This window comes from Salmo trutta, chromosome 21 (assembly GCF_901001165.1).
Source record: "Salmo trutta chromosome 21, fSalTru1.1, whole genome shotgun sequence".
NCBI classification, from domain to species: domain Eukaryota; kingdom Metazoa; phylum Chordata; class Actinopteri; order Salmoniformes; family Salmonidae; genus Salmo; species Salmo trutta.
The window spans coordinates 17511011-17526422 of NC_042977.1; the positions used below are offsets into that span (position 1 = coordinate 17511011).

The window sequence follows — 15412 nt, forward strand, 5'->3', positions numbered from 1 at the left end:
CGTGGAGAACGTTCTGCTGCCTGCAACATCCTCCAGCCTGACCGGTTTGGCGGTGGGTCAGTCATGGTGTGGGGTGGCATTTCTTTGGGGGGCCGCACAGCCCTCCATGTGCTCGCCAGAGGTAGCCTGATTGCCATTAGGTACCGAGATGAGATCCTCAGACCCCTTGTGAGACCCTATGCTGGTGCGGTTGGCCCTGGGTTCCTCCTAATGCAAGACAATGCTTGACCTCATGTGGCTGGAGTGTGTCAGCAGTTCCTGCAAGAGGAAGGCATTGATGCTATGGACTGGCCCAGACCTGAATCCAATTGAGCACATCTGGGACATCATGTTTCGTTCCATCCACCAACGCCACGTTGCACCACAGACTGTCCAGGAGTTGGTGGATGCTTTATTCCAGGTCTGGGAGGAGATCCCTCAGGAGACCATCCGCCACCTCATCAGGAGCATGCCCAGGCGTTGTAGGGAGGTCATACAGGCACGTGGAGGCCACACACACTACTGAGCCTCATTTTGACTTGTTTTAAGGACATTACATCAAAGTTGGATCAGCCTGTAGTGTGGTTTTCCACTTTAATTTTGAGTGTGACTCCAAATCCAGACCTCCATGGGTTGATAAATTGGATTTCCATTGATTATTTTTGTGTGATTTTGTTGTCAGCACATTCAACTATGTAAAGAAAAAAGTATTTAATAAGATTATTTCTTTCATTCAGATCTAGGATGTGTTGTTTAAGTGTTCCCTTTATTTTTTGGAGCAGTATATTTATCTGCCCTTGTTGAAGGTCTATGTGTGATTGGCACCATCCTGTGGTCAAAAAGTGCAATTAAACTGCTCTTTGTGATAGTGTCGCAGTTCTTATATTTTCCATGTTAAACATTCATGTTTTGTCTTTCTTTATATTTTCGGAATACAAATGTGATCTTGAATATCGCTAACAAACGGATAAATGGTCTATTGTGTTCAGTGACGCACCCCTTTTGAAGGCAGAGCCCGCACCAAACATGCAGCCTCCTGATTGGCTGAGGAGATTGTCAATGAAAAAAGGGAGAGTTATCAGGAAACAAATATGGCTACCCTGTCTGTTGGAGAGCCTCAAGAGATGGAAGGTGAGTGACAATTTAAAATATTGCATCACAAATAGTTTTTCATGAGGGTGGTTAAATATATATTTACCTATTTATTATTGAACCCCCCCACAGCTGCAGGGGATGTTATTTTGTGCTACTTTGCCCTTCCCTCCGTGGACATGCTATCTAGCTAATGTTGTTAGCTAGCTTGCTTGTTAGCTAGCTACTGCCACTGCTGGCTATGTCATTCAATAATAAGTTGTTTACGTTCGCTAGCATTCATCTAGCTACTAGTACTAGCTAACATGTTTTTTTCTGTACCTAGGTAAATGTCATCCTCATGTTTTTTGTAGTTAGCTAACATTAGCTATATAACAAATAATGACCGACTCATCCACTTAAAGCAAGTTAGCCTAGCAACTGAGTGTAGTTGAAGTGGGAACATCTCATGGTGATTGGTCTATCAAGCTACTCTAGCTAGCTGGTTGGTCGGCCCTTGCTGGCCAGTCAGCTAGCGTGGAAATGTTGCTTTCAATATTGTCGGATTCTTCCAACATCTAACATCAAACTGTCAGACAGACACATACGAAAATAACCTTACTAGCTACTGTATATAGCTAACTTCAAAACAAGGTTTCTACTTATGAACATGCTACTGATCAGCTAGCAGTAGTTTGCAGACAGACAGCCATCCATAGAAAATTAAGAGGCGTCAAAGCACGTCAGATCATGTGAGCCTGCTACATGGGCTCTTTAGTTTTCATCACTCATCCATGGCTACAACTGTGATAATGTCCAAACTACATTGAACTGACCCAGGCTGTTCCTTCCCATCTGTTCTGTGTGCAGTGGACCGGAAGGGAGAGTCGGAGGAGTCAGGAGATGATGAGACCAGGAGGAAGAGCATCAACGGGGAGGTAGATCCGAACCAGCCTCCTGCCACAGGTGGGGCCTACCTGTACATGTCAAGGAGGCAGCTTCAATGTCCTAATTTAAAACTGAAAACCTACCTATTCAAGCCAGCTATTAATGTTTGATCACTTAATTTGCATAAATTCTCTTTTGCATTAGTAGGTAATGTATTGATGTATTGTGACTTTTTTTTTCTTCTACTTGTTGATGTATCAGTGCTGTTATGTGAATTGAATGTGGGAAATGCACTCTGCAAATTAAATAGTATTATGTTACGCAAGTATACAGGGTAAGGTTATACACAAGTGTAGTGTCAAGTCATGCTCAGTTGGCACAAACTGGAAAAAAATATTTTTATTTGAATCTGACTGAAAGCAGGAAGCACCAGTGACTCGATCAATAAAAAAGTGGTCAGATGAAGCAGATGCTAAGCTACAGGACTGTTTTGCTAGCACAGACTGGAATATGTTCTGGGATTCCTCTGATAGCATTGAGGAGTACACCATATCAGTCATTGGCTTAATCATTAAGTGCATCGATGACGTCGTCCCCACAGTGACCATACGTACATACCCCAACCAGAAGCCATGGATTACAGGCAGCATCAGCACTGAGCTAGAGCTGCTGCTTTCAAGGAGCGGGACTCTAACCCATTGTGTTATTGACTGTACGTTTGTTAATTCCATGTGTAACTCTGTTGTTTGTGTCGCTTTGCTTTATCTTGGTCAGGTCACAGTTGTAAATGAGAACTTGTTCTCAACTGGCCTACCTGGTGAAATAAAAAAATTACCCGGAAGTTAATAGGAAATCCCGCTATGCCCTCAGACAAATCATCAAACAGGCAAAGCGTCAATACAGGACTAAGATCGAATCGTACTACACCGGCTCTGACGCTTGTCGGATGTGGCAGGGCTTGCAAACCATTAGACTACAAAGGGAAGCACAGCCGAGAGCTGCCCAGTGACATGAGCCTACCAGACGAGCTAAACAATTTTTTATTTAACAAGGTAGGCCGGTTGAGAACAACTGCGACCTGCCCAAGATGAACTTCTATGCTCGCTTCGAGGCAAATAACACTGAAACATGCGTAAGAGCACCATCTGTTCTGGGCGACTGTGCGATCACACTCTCCGCAGCCGATGTGACTAAGACCTTTAAACAGGTCAACATTCATAAGACCGCAGGGCCAGACGGATTACCAGGGCGTGTACTCCGAGCATGCGCTAACCAACTGGCAAGTGTCTTCACTGACATTTGCAACTTCTCCCTGTCTGAGTCTGTAATACCAACATGTTTCAAGCAGACCACCATAGTGCCTGTGCCCAAGAACACAAAGGTAACCTGCCTAAATGACTACTGACCCGTAGCACTCACATCTGTAGCCATGAAGTGCTTTGAAAGGCTGGTTATGGCTCACATCAACACCATTATCCCAGAAACCCTAGACCCACTCCAATTTGCATACTACCCCAACAGATCCACAGATGATGCAATCTCTATTGCACTCCACACTGCCCTTTCCCATCTGGACAAAAGGAGCACCTATGTGAGAATTCTATTCGTTGACTACAGCTCAGTGTTCAACACTTTTGTGCCCTCAAAGCTCATCAATAAGCTAAGGATCCTGGGAATAAACACCTCCCTCTGCAACTGGATCCTGGACTTCCTGACGGGCGGCCCCCAGGTGGTAAGGGTAGGTAGCAACACATCCTGCCACGCTGATCCTCAACACAGGGGCCCCTCAGGTGTGTGTGTTTTGTCCCCTCCTGTACTCCCTGTTCACTCATGACTGCACGACTCCGACACCATTCAATTTGCCGATGACACAACATGGGTGGCCCGAACAACGACGAGACACCCTATAGGGAGGAGGTCAGAGACCTGGCCATGTGGTGCTAGGACAACAACCTCTCCCTCAATATGATCAAGACAAAGGAGATGATTGTGTACTAAAGGAAAAGGAGGACCGAGCATGACCCCATTCTCTCTCATCGAGGGGGCTGTAGTGGAGCAGGTTGAGAACTTCAAGTTCCTTGGTGTTTACATCACCAACAAACTAGAATGGTCCAAACACACCAAGACAGTCGTGAAGAGGGCACGACAACACCTCTTCCTCCTCAGGAGACTGAAAAGATTTGGCATGGGTCCTCAGATCCTCAAAATGTTCTACAGCTGCACCTTCGAAAGCATCCTGACTGATTGCATAACTGCCTGGTATGGCAACTGCTCGGCCTCCGACCGCAAGGCACTACAGAGGATAATGCGTACGGCCCAGTACGTCACTGGGGCCAAGCTTCCTGCCATCCAGAACCTCTATACCAGGCGGTGTCAGAGGAAGGCCCTGAAAGTTGTCCAAGACTCCAGCCACCCTAGTCGTCATAGACTGGTACCGCTTGCCATGCGGTAGCAGAGAGAACAGAGCTCAAAGTCTAGGTCCAAGAGGCTTCTAAACAGCTTCTACCCCCAAGCCATAAGTCTGCTGAAAACCTAATCAAATTGCTACTCAGACTTTTTCATTGCCCCCACACCGCTTCTACTCTGTTGTCATCTATACATAATCACGTCAATAACTCTACCTACATACACATACTACCTCAACTAACCGGTGCCACCGCACATTGACTCTGTACTGGTACCGCCCTGTATATAATTTCGCTATTGTTTTACTGCTGCACTTTAATTACTTGTTACTTTCGTCTCTTAATCTTATCTGTGTATTTTTTGTTAAACTACAATGTTGGTTGGGGGCTTGTAAGTAAGCATTTCACTCTAAGGTCTACACCTGTTGTATTAGGCGCATGTGACGAATACAATTTGATTTGAGAACATTTTCTACTGTTGTAGCTAGTACATGCTACTCTAGTTAGGCCTAGATGCTGTGTTACAAATCACTTCTTGAAATGTCTTTCTCTTTGTACACAGTTAAAGAGGAGTCTCCCGTTGATATGGATACCATAACCTTGGACCCAGAGGAAGAGGTGATGGAGGGATGGGAATTAGTGTTGCCATAACAATTATGAATGTTGTTCCAATTTAGTTCTCTACCTAACACACCTACCTCTTCACAGGATGTTGATCTTGTCCACTGTAGGATTGGGAAGATTGAGGGATTGGAGGTGTTGAGGAAGGCAAAGGTCAGTAGGTTGACTACTGTCAGTCCTTCACCCATACAGTATGATTTAAAAAAATATCATATAGCTATTTATAGAAAACATAGATGACTATCACCCTGCAGTAAAGGATACTGTCTGCACAAACAGAATGACTAGATGAACTAATGCTAAATGTTTGCGTGTCTCCAGACGCTCTCTCTAAGGCAGAACCTGATCAAAAACATTGAGAACCTGGAGACGTTAGTGACTCTGAAGGAGCTGGATCTCTACGACAACCAAATCCGCAAACTTGAGAACCTGCAGACCCTCACAGAACTGGAGTGAGTCTGACCCATACAGTACCAGTCAAAAGTGTGGACACACCTACTCATTCCAGGGTTTTTCTTTATTTTTACTAATTTCTACGTTGTAGAATAATACTGAAGAAATCAAAATGGCCACCCTTTGCCTTGATGACAGCTTTGCACACACTTGGCATTCTCTCAATCAGCGTAATGAGGTAGTCACCTGGAATGCATTTTAATTAACAGTTGTGACTTGTTAATTTGTGGAATTTCTTTCCTTAATGCGTTTCAGCCAATCAATTGTGTTGTGACAAGGTAGGGGTGGTATACAGAAGATAGTCCTATTTGGTAAAATACCAAGTCCATATTATGCCAAGAACAGCTCAAATAAGCAAAGAAAAATGACGGTCCATCATTACTTTAAGACATGAAGGTCAGTCAATACGGAAAATTTCAACAACTTTGAAAGTTTCTTTAAGTGCAGTCGCAAAAACCATCAAGCGCTATGATGAAGGACCGCCACAGGAAAGGAAGACCCAGAGTTACCTCTGCTGCAGAGGATAAGTTCCTCCAGAAATTGCAGCCCAAATAAATGCTTCAGAGTTCAAGTAACAGACATCTCAACATCAACTGGTCAGAGAGTACTGTGTGAATCAGGCCTTCATAGTCCAATTGCTGCAAAGAATCCACTACTAATGGACACCAAGAAGAAGAGACTTGCTTGGGCCAAGAAACATGAGCAATGGACATTAGACCGGTGGAAATCTGTCCTTCAGTCTGAGTCCAAATTTTAGATTTTTGGTTCCAACCCCTGTGTGAACGGATGATCTCATGTGTGGTTCTCACCGTGAAACATCGAGGAGGTGTGATGGTGTGGGATGCTTTTGTGGTGACACTGTCTGGGATTTATTTAGAATTCAAGGCACACTTAACCAGCATGGCTAATTCTGCAGCGATACGCCATCCCATTTGGTTTGCGCTTAGTGAAACAGTGACCCAAAATACACCTCCAGGGTGTGTAAGGACTATTTGACCAAAAAGGAGAGTGATGGAGTGCTGCATCAGATGACCTGGCCTCCACAATCACCTGACCTTAACCCAATTGAGATGGTTTGGGATGAGTTGGACTGCAGAGTGAAGGAAAATCAGCCAACAAGTGCTCAGCATATGTGGGAACTCCTTCAAGACAGTTGGAAAAGCATTCCTCATGAAGCTGGTTGAGAGAATGCCAAGATGGTTTTAAAGCTGTCATCAAGGCAAAGGGTGGCAACTTTGAAGAATCTCAAATATATTCTGGTTTGTTTAACACTTGTTAGGTTACTACATGATTCAATGTGTTATTTCATAGTTTTGATGTCTTCACTATTATTCTACAATGTAGGTTTGTCCAAATTTTTTGACTGGTACTGTTCATAAATGCATACATACACACCAGTGTTTCCCTTCCTATCAGCTGACCTTGCGGTTGCCTCGATGACCAGCTTTTACTAACCATTAAGTGCATTCCTCTCCTCAGTTACACTGACAGAACTGAATGAACTTTGTTACTCCATGTGCTATTTTGCACAAAATGTTTCCCCTCAGTAAAGTTGAATTAAACCTGAAAGTATTTTGACTCTGATCTCCAGCCAGCTGGACGTGTCCTTCAATCTGCTGAGGAAGGTGGAGGGTCTGGAGCGTCTGACGGGGCTGAAGAAGCTATTCCTGCTGCACAATAAGATCAGCCACATCGCCAACTTGGACCATCTCACCAGCCTGGAGATGCTGGAGCTGGGCTCTAACCGCATCCGGGTGAGACAGAGGCCAAGGGTCAGGGGTTACAGGGCATGTGCGACCAATTACATATGGTTAGAATTTGTATGCAGAGATTGCTTTTTGCTCATTGCTTTTTGGCGATATTCGCCATTTTGAAAATAAAATACTGTAGGTTTCTTTGTCATATCAAAATCATTGTCTAAGCACAGAATGCATCTCTATGCGTTCTACAAATAGAATATCAAACACAGTGCGATATCATATCACAATGAGTGCCTCATCCAATAATCATGTGACAGCTGTGATCTTCCCACCGCATCCCCTACCAGCCATTACTCACCTGCTTCTTTCTGTCAGTTTTTTCTGCAAATCTCCATCAGCTTTTAAAATGTACAGTGCCTTCGGACCGTATTCACACCCCTTGACTTCTTCCACGTGTTCTGTTACAAAGTGGTATTTTAATAGTATTTTTTTTTGGTCAACCAACATTCTACACGATTGTAACAATTGTAAAGAAATTATGAAAAATCGAACACTAATATATCTTGATTAGATAAGTAGTCAATACATGTTTTGAAACATCTTTGGCAAAACTGTAACTAGCCCACTCAGGAACATTCAATGTGGTCTTGGTAAGCAACTATATATTTGGCCTTGTATTTTAGCCTGTCCTGCTGAAAGGTGAACTCATCTCCCAGTGTCTGTTGGAAAGCAGACTGAACCAGATTTTACTCTAGGAGTTTGCCTGTGCTTAGCTCTATTCCCTTTATTTTATCATAAACTCCCTAGTCCTTGCCAATGACAAGCATACCCATAACATAATGCAGCCACCACCATGCTTCAAAATATATTTATTTATTTATTTAATTAACCTTTTTTATTTAACTAGGCAAGTCAGTTAAGAACAAATTCTTATTTACAATGACGGCCTACCGGGGAACAGTGGGTTAACTGCCTTGTTCAGGGGCAGAACGACAGATTTTTACCTTGTCTGCTCGGGGATTCGATCTAGCAAACTTTTGGTTACTGGTCCAACACTCTAACCACTAGGCTACCTGCCGCCCCAAAACAATTTACGGCGGTGGGATTGAATATGAAGCGTGGTACTCGGTGATGTGTTGTGGATTTGCCCCAAACATAAAGCTTTGTATTCAGGACATAAAGTAAATTTCTTTGCCACATTTTTTGCAGTTTTACTTTAGTGCCTTATTGCAGTAAGGCACTAAACTGCAAGAAATGTGTCAAAGAAATTAACTTTATGTCCTGAATACAAAGCGTCATGTTTGGGGCAAATCCCTTAGCACCACTCTTCATATTTTCAATCGTGGTGGCTGCATCATGTTATGGGTATGCATGTCATCGGCAAGGACTGGGGAGGGTTTTATGATAAAAGCAATGGAATAGAGCTAAGCACTGGCAAAATCCTAGAGGAAAACCTTGGTTCAGTCTGCTTTCCAACAGACACTGGGCGATTTAATTGACCTTTTCAGCAGGACAATAGCCTAAAACACATGGACAAATATACACTGTGGCCTGTTTTTATTCGGTACACCACCCCGTTCACGAAAATTGATTGCTCCTGTAGTCACATGGCCATGGCTTGCAATCGAACATTAGAATGGGCAAAACGAGTGACCTAAGCGACTCTGAACATGGTATGATCATCGGTGCCAGGCCCGCCGTATTCAGTATCTCAAACGGCCGCCCTCCTGGGCTTTTCATGCACGACAATGTCGAGGGTTTGCCGAGAATAGTGCAACAACCATCCAGTCAGCGGCGGTCCTGTGGGCAAACACAGCTCAACAGTGGTGTGTAGAACGGCATCTCGGCTTGCACAACTTGTTGAACGTTGTCACGGATGGGCTATTTCGACCACACCGGGATCAACTCCTATCAGCTAAAAACGAGAAGAAGCTGATGCGAGAGTCAAGATTTGGCATAAGCAGCATGAGACCCATCCTGCCTGTTGTCAACGGTACAGGCTTGTGGCTCTGGTGAATTGGTGTGTGTGGAATGTTTTCCTGGCACAAGTTAAGTCCTTTGATACCAATTGAGCAATGATTTGAACGCCATGGTCCGACGTATTCTGGGCTGATCTGGCGGCAAAGGGTCCGACACGGTACTAAATGGGTGTACCTAATAAATTGGAGTTGCTTCCCAAACCAACATTGAATGTTCCTGAGTGGCCTAGTTAAAATGTTGACTTAAACCAGCTTAAATCTATGGCAAGACTTCAACAACCAACTTGACAGACCTTAACATTATTTTAAAATAATAACGTGCAAATATTGTACAATCCAGATGTGCAAAGCTTTAAGACTTACCCAGAAAGACTCACAGCTGTAACCGCTGCCAAAGGTGATTCTATGTATTGACTCGGGGTTGAATTCTAATCTAATCAAAATATTAGTCTTTTTCATTGCACTTTTAAAAAAAATGTTTTTAAATCTTTCACTTTGACGGAGTATTTTGTAGATCATTCAATCTCACTTTAAGTTAAAATGTGGAAAAAGTCTCCAGTGGTGTCACTTGTTAAATCCACTTCAATCAGTGTAGACGAAGGGGAGATGGGTTAAAGAAGGATTTTTAAGCTTTGTGACATGAATTGTTTGTGTACAATTCAGAGGGTGAATGAGCAAGACCACAAGAGTTAGGTGCCTTTGAATGCAGTATGGTAGTAGGTGCCCCGCGCACCAGTTTGTGTCAAGATCTGCAATGCTGTTGGGTTTTTCACACTCAACAGTTTGTCGTGTGTATCAAGAATGGTCCACCACCCAAAGGACATTCAGCCAACTTGACACAATTGTGGGAAGCATTGGAGTCAACATGTGCCAGCATCCCTGTGGGATGCTTTCAACACCTTGTAGAGTCCATACCCAGATGAATTGAGGCTTTTCTGAGGTGGTGTGCAGCTCAATATTAGGAAGGTGTTCTTAATGTTTTTTTTACACTTGTGTAGATTTGGAGTAAGCAGATCATGTCTCAATTGGCTACATTTTTTTACATTTTAGTCATTTAGCAGACGCTCTTATCCAGAGCGACTTACAGTAGTGCATGCATACATCTCATACATTTTTTATATATTTTTTTTCCCTTACTGGTTCCCCGTGGGAATTGAACCCACAACCCTGGTGTTGCAAACACCATGCTCTACCAACTGAGCCACACGGGACCCTGAGCCACACTTGGAACAGAAAGAGTCATTGTTGTCACAGACTTGATTGATCTAACGTGTGTGTGTGTGTATGTGTGTGGCTCTTTGTGTGTTTCCAGGTAATTGAGAATTTGGACTCGCTGTCCTCCTTGACGAGTCTGTTTCTGGGCACCAACAAGATCACGCAGTTTCAGCATCTGGAGGGCCTACACAATCTGACAGTCCTTAGCATCCAGGTACACACACACTGTGGCTTAATAGCCTCTGACTTCCTCAGTCTTCAGTTTTGTGTTCAGTGGGACAACGAGTCATAGACTGCAGCATTTCTAACACGCAAATGCTTGTGTTTAGTGACCCTACTCAGTAGCAGTACATCTACTCATGGAGACAGTACAATATTGAAGACAAGTGGATGTTGTCTTGTCGTCTTTCCTCCAGAGTAACCGCATCACCAAGATGGAGGGTCTGCAGGGTCTGGTCAACCTGAAGGAGCTCTACCTGAGTCACAACGGCATCGAGGTCATCGAGGGCCTGGAGAACAACGTGAGTCAACGGCAACCTGCACAACTGTAGGGCCATGCACGTTGCCAACCAATACAATTAGAGCAGGAATGCAATATTTATGGATCCCTAATGAAGTATATGTGGTTTGAGTCTGCTAGATGACTTGATGTACCTGCAGTGAAGCCGCAAAACATTTACAATGTGTTTTTCTTTTTTTTATCTAAAAAATAATCATGTGCGATTTACATGGGGGTGAGTGGTGTCTAAGGCACTGCATCTCAGTGCTAGAGGCGCCATTATAGACACCCTGGTTCGAATCCAGGCTGTATTGCAAACGGACGTGATTGTGCGCCGCCCTATGGGACTCCCAATTGGCCCAGCGTCGTCTGTGTTTGGACGTTGTAGGCGTCATTGTAAATAAGAATTTGTTCTTTACTGACTTGCCTAGTTAAAGAGAAATAAATGAACATGTTGAAGTCTGAAGTTTACATACACTTAGGTTGGAGTCATTAAAACTCGTTTTAACCACTCCACACATTTCTTGTTAACAAACTATAGTTTTGGCAAGTCAGTTAGGACATCTACTTTGTGCATGCCACAAGTCATTTTCCCAACAATTGTTTATAGACAGATTATTTCACTTATAATTCACTGTATCACAATTCCAGTTGGTCAGAGGTTTATATACACTAAGTTGACTGTCTTTAATAAAGAGCTTGGAAAATTCCAGAAAAGGATGTCATGGCTTTAGAAGCTTCTGATAGGCTAATTGACATCATTTGAGTCAATTGGCATCATTTGAGTCAATTGGAAGTGTACCTGTGGATGTATTTCAAGACCTACCTTCAGACTCAGTGCCTCCTTTGCTTCTTGACATCATTGGAAAATCAAAAGAAATCAGCCAAGACCTCAGAAAAAGAATTGTAGACCTCCACAACTCTAGTTCATCCTTGGGAGTAATTTCCAAATGCCTGAAGGTACCACGTTCATCTGTACAAACAATAGTACACAAGTATAAACACCATGGGACCACGCAGCTGTCATACCGCTCAGGAAGGAGACACGTTCTGTCTCCTAGAGATGAACATACTTTGGTGCAAAAAGTGCAAATCAATCCCAGAAAAACAGCAAAGGACCTTGTGAAGATGCTGGAGGAAACAGGTACAAAAGTATCTATATCCACAATAATACGAATCCAATATCGACATAACCTGAAATGCCGCTCAGCAAGGAAGAAGCCAGTGCTCCAAAACCGTCATTAAAAAAAGCAAGACTACGGTTTACAACTGCACATGGGGACAAAGATCATAGTTTTTAGAGAAATGTCCTCTGGTCTGATGAAACAAAAATAGAACTGTTTGGCCATAATGACCATCGTTATGTTTGGAGGAAAAAGTGGGAGGCTTGCAAGCCGAAGAACATCATCCCAACCGTGAAGCACGGGGGTGGCAGCATCATGTTGTGGAGGTGCTTTGCTGCAGGAGGGACTGGTGTACTTCACAAAATAGATGGCATCATGAGGGAGGAAAATTATGTGGATATATTGAAGCAACATCTCAAGGCATCAGTCAGGAAGGTAAAGGTTGGTCGCAAATGGGTCTTCCAAATGGACAATGACCCCAAGCATACTTCCAAAGTTGTGGCAAACTGGCTTAAGGACAACAAGGTCAAGGTATTGGAGTGGCCATCACAAAGCCCTGACCTCAATCCCATAAAAAATGTGTGGGCAGAACTGAAAAGGCGTGTGCGAGCAAGGAGACCTACAAAACCTGACTGTTACACCAGCTCTGTCAGGAGGAATGGGCCAAAATTCACCCAACTTGTTGTGGAAGGCTACCCAAAACGTTTGACCCAAGTTCAACAATTTAAAGGCAATGCTACCAAATACTAATTGAGTGCATGTACAATTCTGACCCACTGGGAATGTGATGAAAGAAATAGAAGCTGAAATAAATAATTCTCTATAATATTATTCTGAAATGTCACATTCTTAAAATAAAGTGGTGATCCTAACTGTCCTAAAACAGGGAATTTTTACTAGGATTAAATGTCAGGAATTGTGAAAAGCTGAGTTTACATACACCTTAGCCAAATTTAAACTTCTGACTTCAACTGTAGTTATTGTAAAATTATGACTTGTCTGCACACCAGTTTAGTTTAATAGCAAGTATTTGGAAAATATTTAAAGTGGTGACTCAATTTATGCTGTTTGTCCACATATAGAAAAAACTGACAACTCTGGACATCGCAGCCAACCGGGTGAAGAAAATTGAAAACATCAGTCATTTAACAGACCTACAGGAATTCTGGGTAAGAGGGGAGGAGAGATTGAAAGAAGGGATGTAGCATGGATGAGTCATTTTTAAAGTAGATCACTGTCAGTTGTTTGAGAAATAGATATGTCCAAGGCTGCAGATAAGGAAGTAATGTCATATATGAAATCTTTACCCCCTCCCCCCAGATGAATGATAATCAGATAGAGAACTGGTCAGATCTGGATGAGCTGAAGAGTTCCAAGGCCCTGGAGACAGTGTACCTAGAGAGGAACCCCTTACAGAAGGACCCCCAATACCGCAGGAAGATCATGCTGGCGCTGCCCACCGTACGCCAGATCGATGCCACCTTCATCCGCTTTTAACCGGCCCGCGGTGCCACCACACATCTCGTACCCCCACCTCAGTGTCCCCCCACCTCCCACTCACCGTCCTTCCCCTGCAACTGCAAAATGGACCTCCGCTCACTGCACTAATTCACCACACACATACTGATACACACAGACAAGGGTTCCCTTTGTATAACACGTATACTTAAACACACACATTCTGACCATCACTTTTCTCCTTAACCTCTCTCATACACAAACACGTGCACGCACGCATGTACACACTCACACACACTCACCACCTGATCTATGCTATTGTGTGAACGCTTATTAATTTATTCCCAGATTTGGACTGGAAATGGGCTGGGAGGAGTGGGGGCTGCAGGGATGTCAAAGACCCCATCTTTCCCCACTGTCCTCCCTCCCTCTTTTCTCCTTCTCTCCTCCCCTTTTCTTTTGCATGTGGAGTAGGGAAATATTGCCCTGCCTGATTGGCCTTTGTCTGTATGATAAAGAAAAGAAGGCAGGCTGTTTTCTCTTTGTTTATTGAAATTGCAGTTCACCTGGCGGAGAAGGGGATGAGTGGTCATGGGAGTGTTTGTCATGTTTTATTTAGGAAGGTCTACTACACTCAACAGATATCAAAGTCTTATTTTTTTTATATTAAAGATTTAAAATGATCAAATGTTTAAAAAAATAAATAATGATGTTGGCGTATGATACTTAGTGTTTGCCATAGGGATATTTAGAGCATCAAAACACTGGACTGCTTGCATATTGCAGCTGCGTTACAGACACTGTCTCGTGCACGTGGTATCTTGTTCAAAGTGAAGGATTGAACTTAATTCACGCCGTCACATCAAAGAAGCGCTCTTTGTGCTCGATCTGAAACTGGTCCGTCTCAGGCCAATAAGGCAATTGTTCTGAACGCATTGTCACCCGAAGGAACAGACCAGGGTTTTTTTTCATTGATTTCTATTAATTCTCATATAAAACATTTGTTTTGAATGGTAATCCTTCGGTAAACATCCCCAGGAGATCATCTGCTTTTGATTTGTAAATAATCAACATTTCTTAGACTGACTCAACATCCTGAGCTGTTAATCCATATGTCAATCTTGCTGCTGTGAAATGCAACAAACATTCAGTGATGGTGGTATTCAGCACTTCTTTCTTTTCAGGCCATGACCCTCAAATGTTTTGAGATAATGTAAAGAAAAATATGACAATCTGTTATATTTCTAAGTCAATAGCCCATGCATATACATTTATGGAGTCGCCTACAGTTGTATACTTACAGGGAAAGTTGAATTGAAGTGAACCGTGTTTGTGAACAGAAATGGGCTCCTATTGACCTGGATCAGTGGAGTGTGTCTGAGTGAAGGTCTCTGTGTGGTATGTGGAAGGGAAGGAGTGTGTTTGTGGTGTAAATCACTTATAATCACATTGCTCAGGACCTTACTATTGCCAATCAATGGACCAACAGGCTCAGAATTTGCCCCTAACCGCAGATCTAGGATCAGTTAACCCTTCTGTACCCCCAATCAGATTTGAACTTTTAATAGTGTATCAGTGGTTAGGGGAAAATGTATATTCCCACCTGCAGAGCGAAAGGTGACCCATACAACTGGGGCTTATTCAAGAGGGTGCAACATTTTAGAATGTTACAGATAAAAATGCAATGTATAGAATTTCAACTGACTCCTCCCTTTGCCAGACAAGTTGGCAGTTCTATACATGACTTTTGTATCTGCCCCACTAGTCCCAGTCCCTCAGATGGGTTCATAAAACAATGCCACACAACTCACTTGTATTTTTTTGCCTTGTTTTTAGTGAAGCTTGGTAGACTGTTCTTGAACTGAATGTATTATAAAAGACTAAATAATAAAGTTACTTAAATTACATGTCTCCCCCCACAAGTGCTTACACCACTAAACTGACATTAGTAAATAGATTGAAAGCTACTATTGCATGCTCTGTATCAATTAGATTACATGTATTGACTAAAACTACTGTA

The 15412-nt window shown here is 43.0% G+C and overlaps 1 protein-coding gene across 1 annotated transcript; it reads left to right on the plus strand.

The window, feature by feature from the left end:
• The first annotated feature begins 1009 nt into the window (after nucleotides 1-1009).
• Nucleotides 1010-15299, plus strand: ppp1r7 (protein phosphatase 1, regulatory (inhibitor) subunit 7). The gene is made up of 10 exons (XM_029704595.1): nucleotides 1010-1110; nucleotides 1921-2016; nucleotides 4906-4961; nucleotides 5052-5117; nucleotides 5286-5416; nucleotides 7009-7171; nucleotides 10409-10525; nucleotides 10728-10832; nucleotides 13017-13103; nucleotides 13255-15299. The coding sequence occupies exons 1-10, from the start codon at nucleotides 1071-1073 to the stop codon at nucleotides 13429-13431; spliced, it is 1038 nt and encodes a 345-aa protein (XP_029560455.1). The 5' UTR covers nucleotides 1010-1070; the 3' UTR covers nucleotides 13432-15299.
• The last annotated feature ends 113 nt before the right edge of the window (nucleotides 15300-15412 follow it).

Excerpts from the sequence above, each read along its gene's own strand:
- ppp1r7 (XM_029704595.1), top strand. The coding sequence starts at position 1,071 with ATGGCTACCCTGTCTGTTGGAGAGCCTCAAGAGATGGAAG. Across the intron at positions 4,962-5,051 it reads CCTTGGACCCAGAGGAAGAG|GATGTTGATCTTGTCCACTG; the intron begins GTGATGGAGGGA and ends ACCTCTTCACAG. Across the intron at positions 5,118-5,285 it reads AGGTGTTGAGGAAGGCAAAG|ACGCTCTCTCTAAGGCAGAA; the intron begins GTCAGTAGGTTG and ends GCGTGTCTCCAG.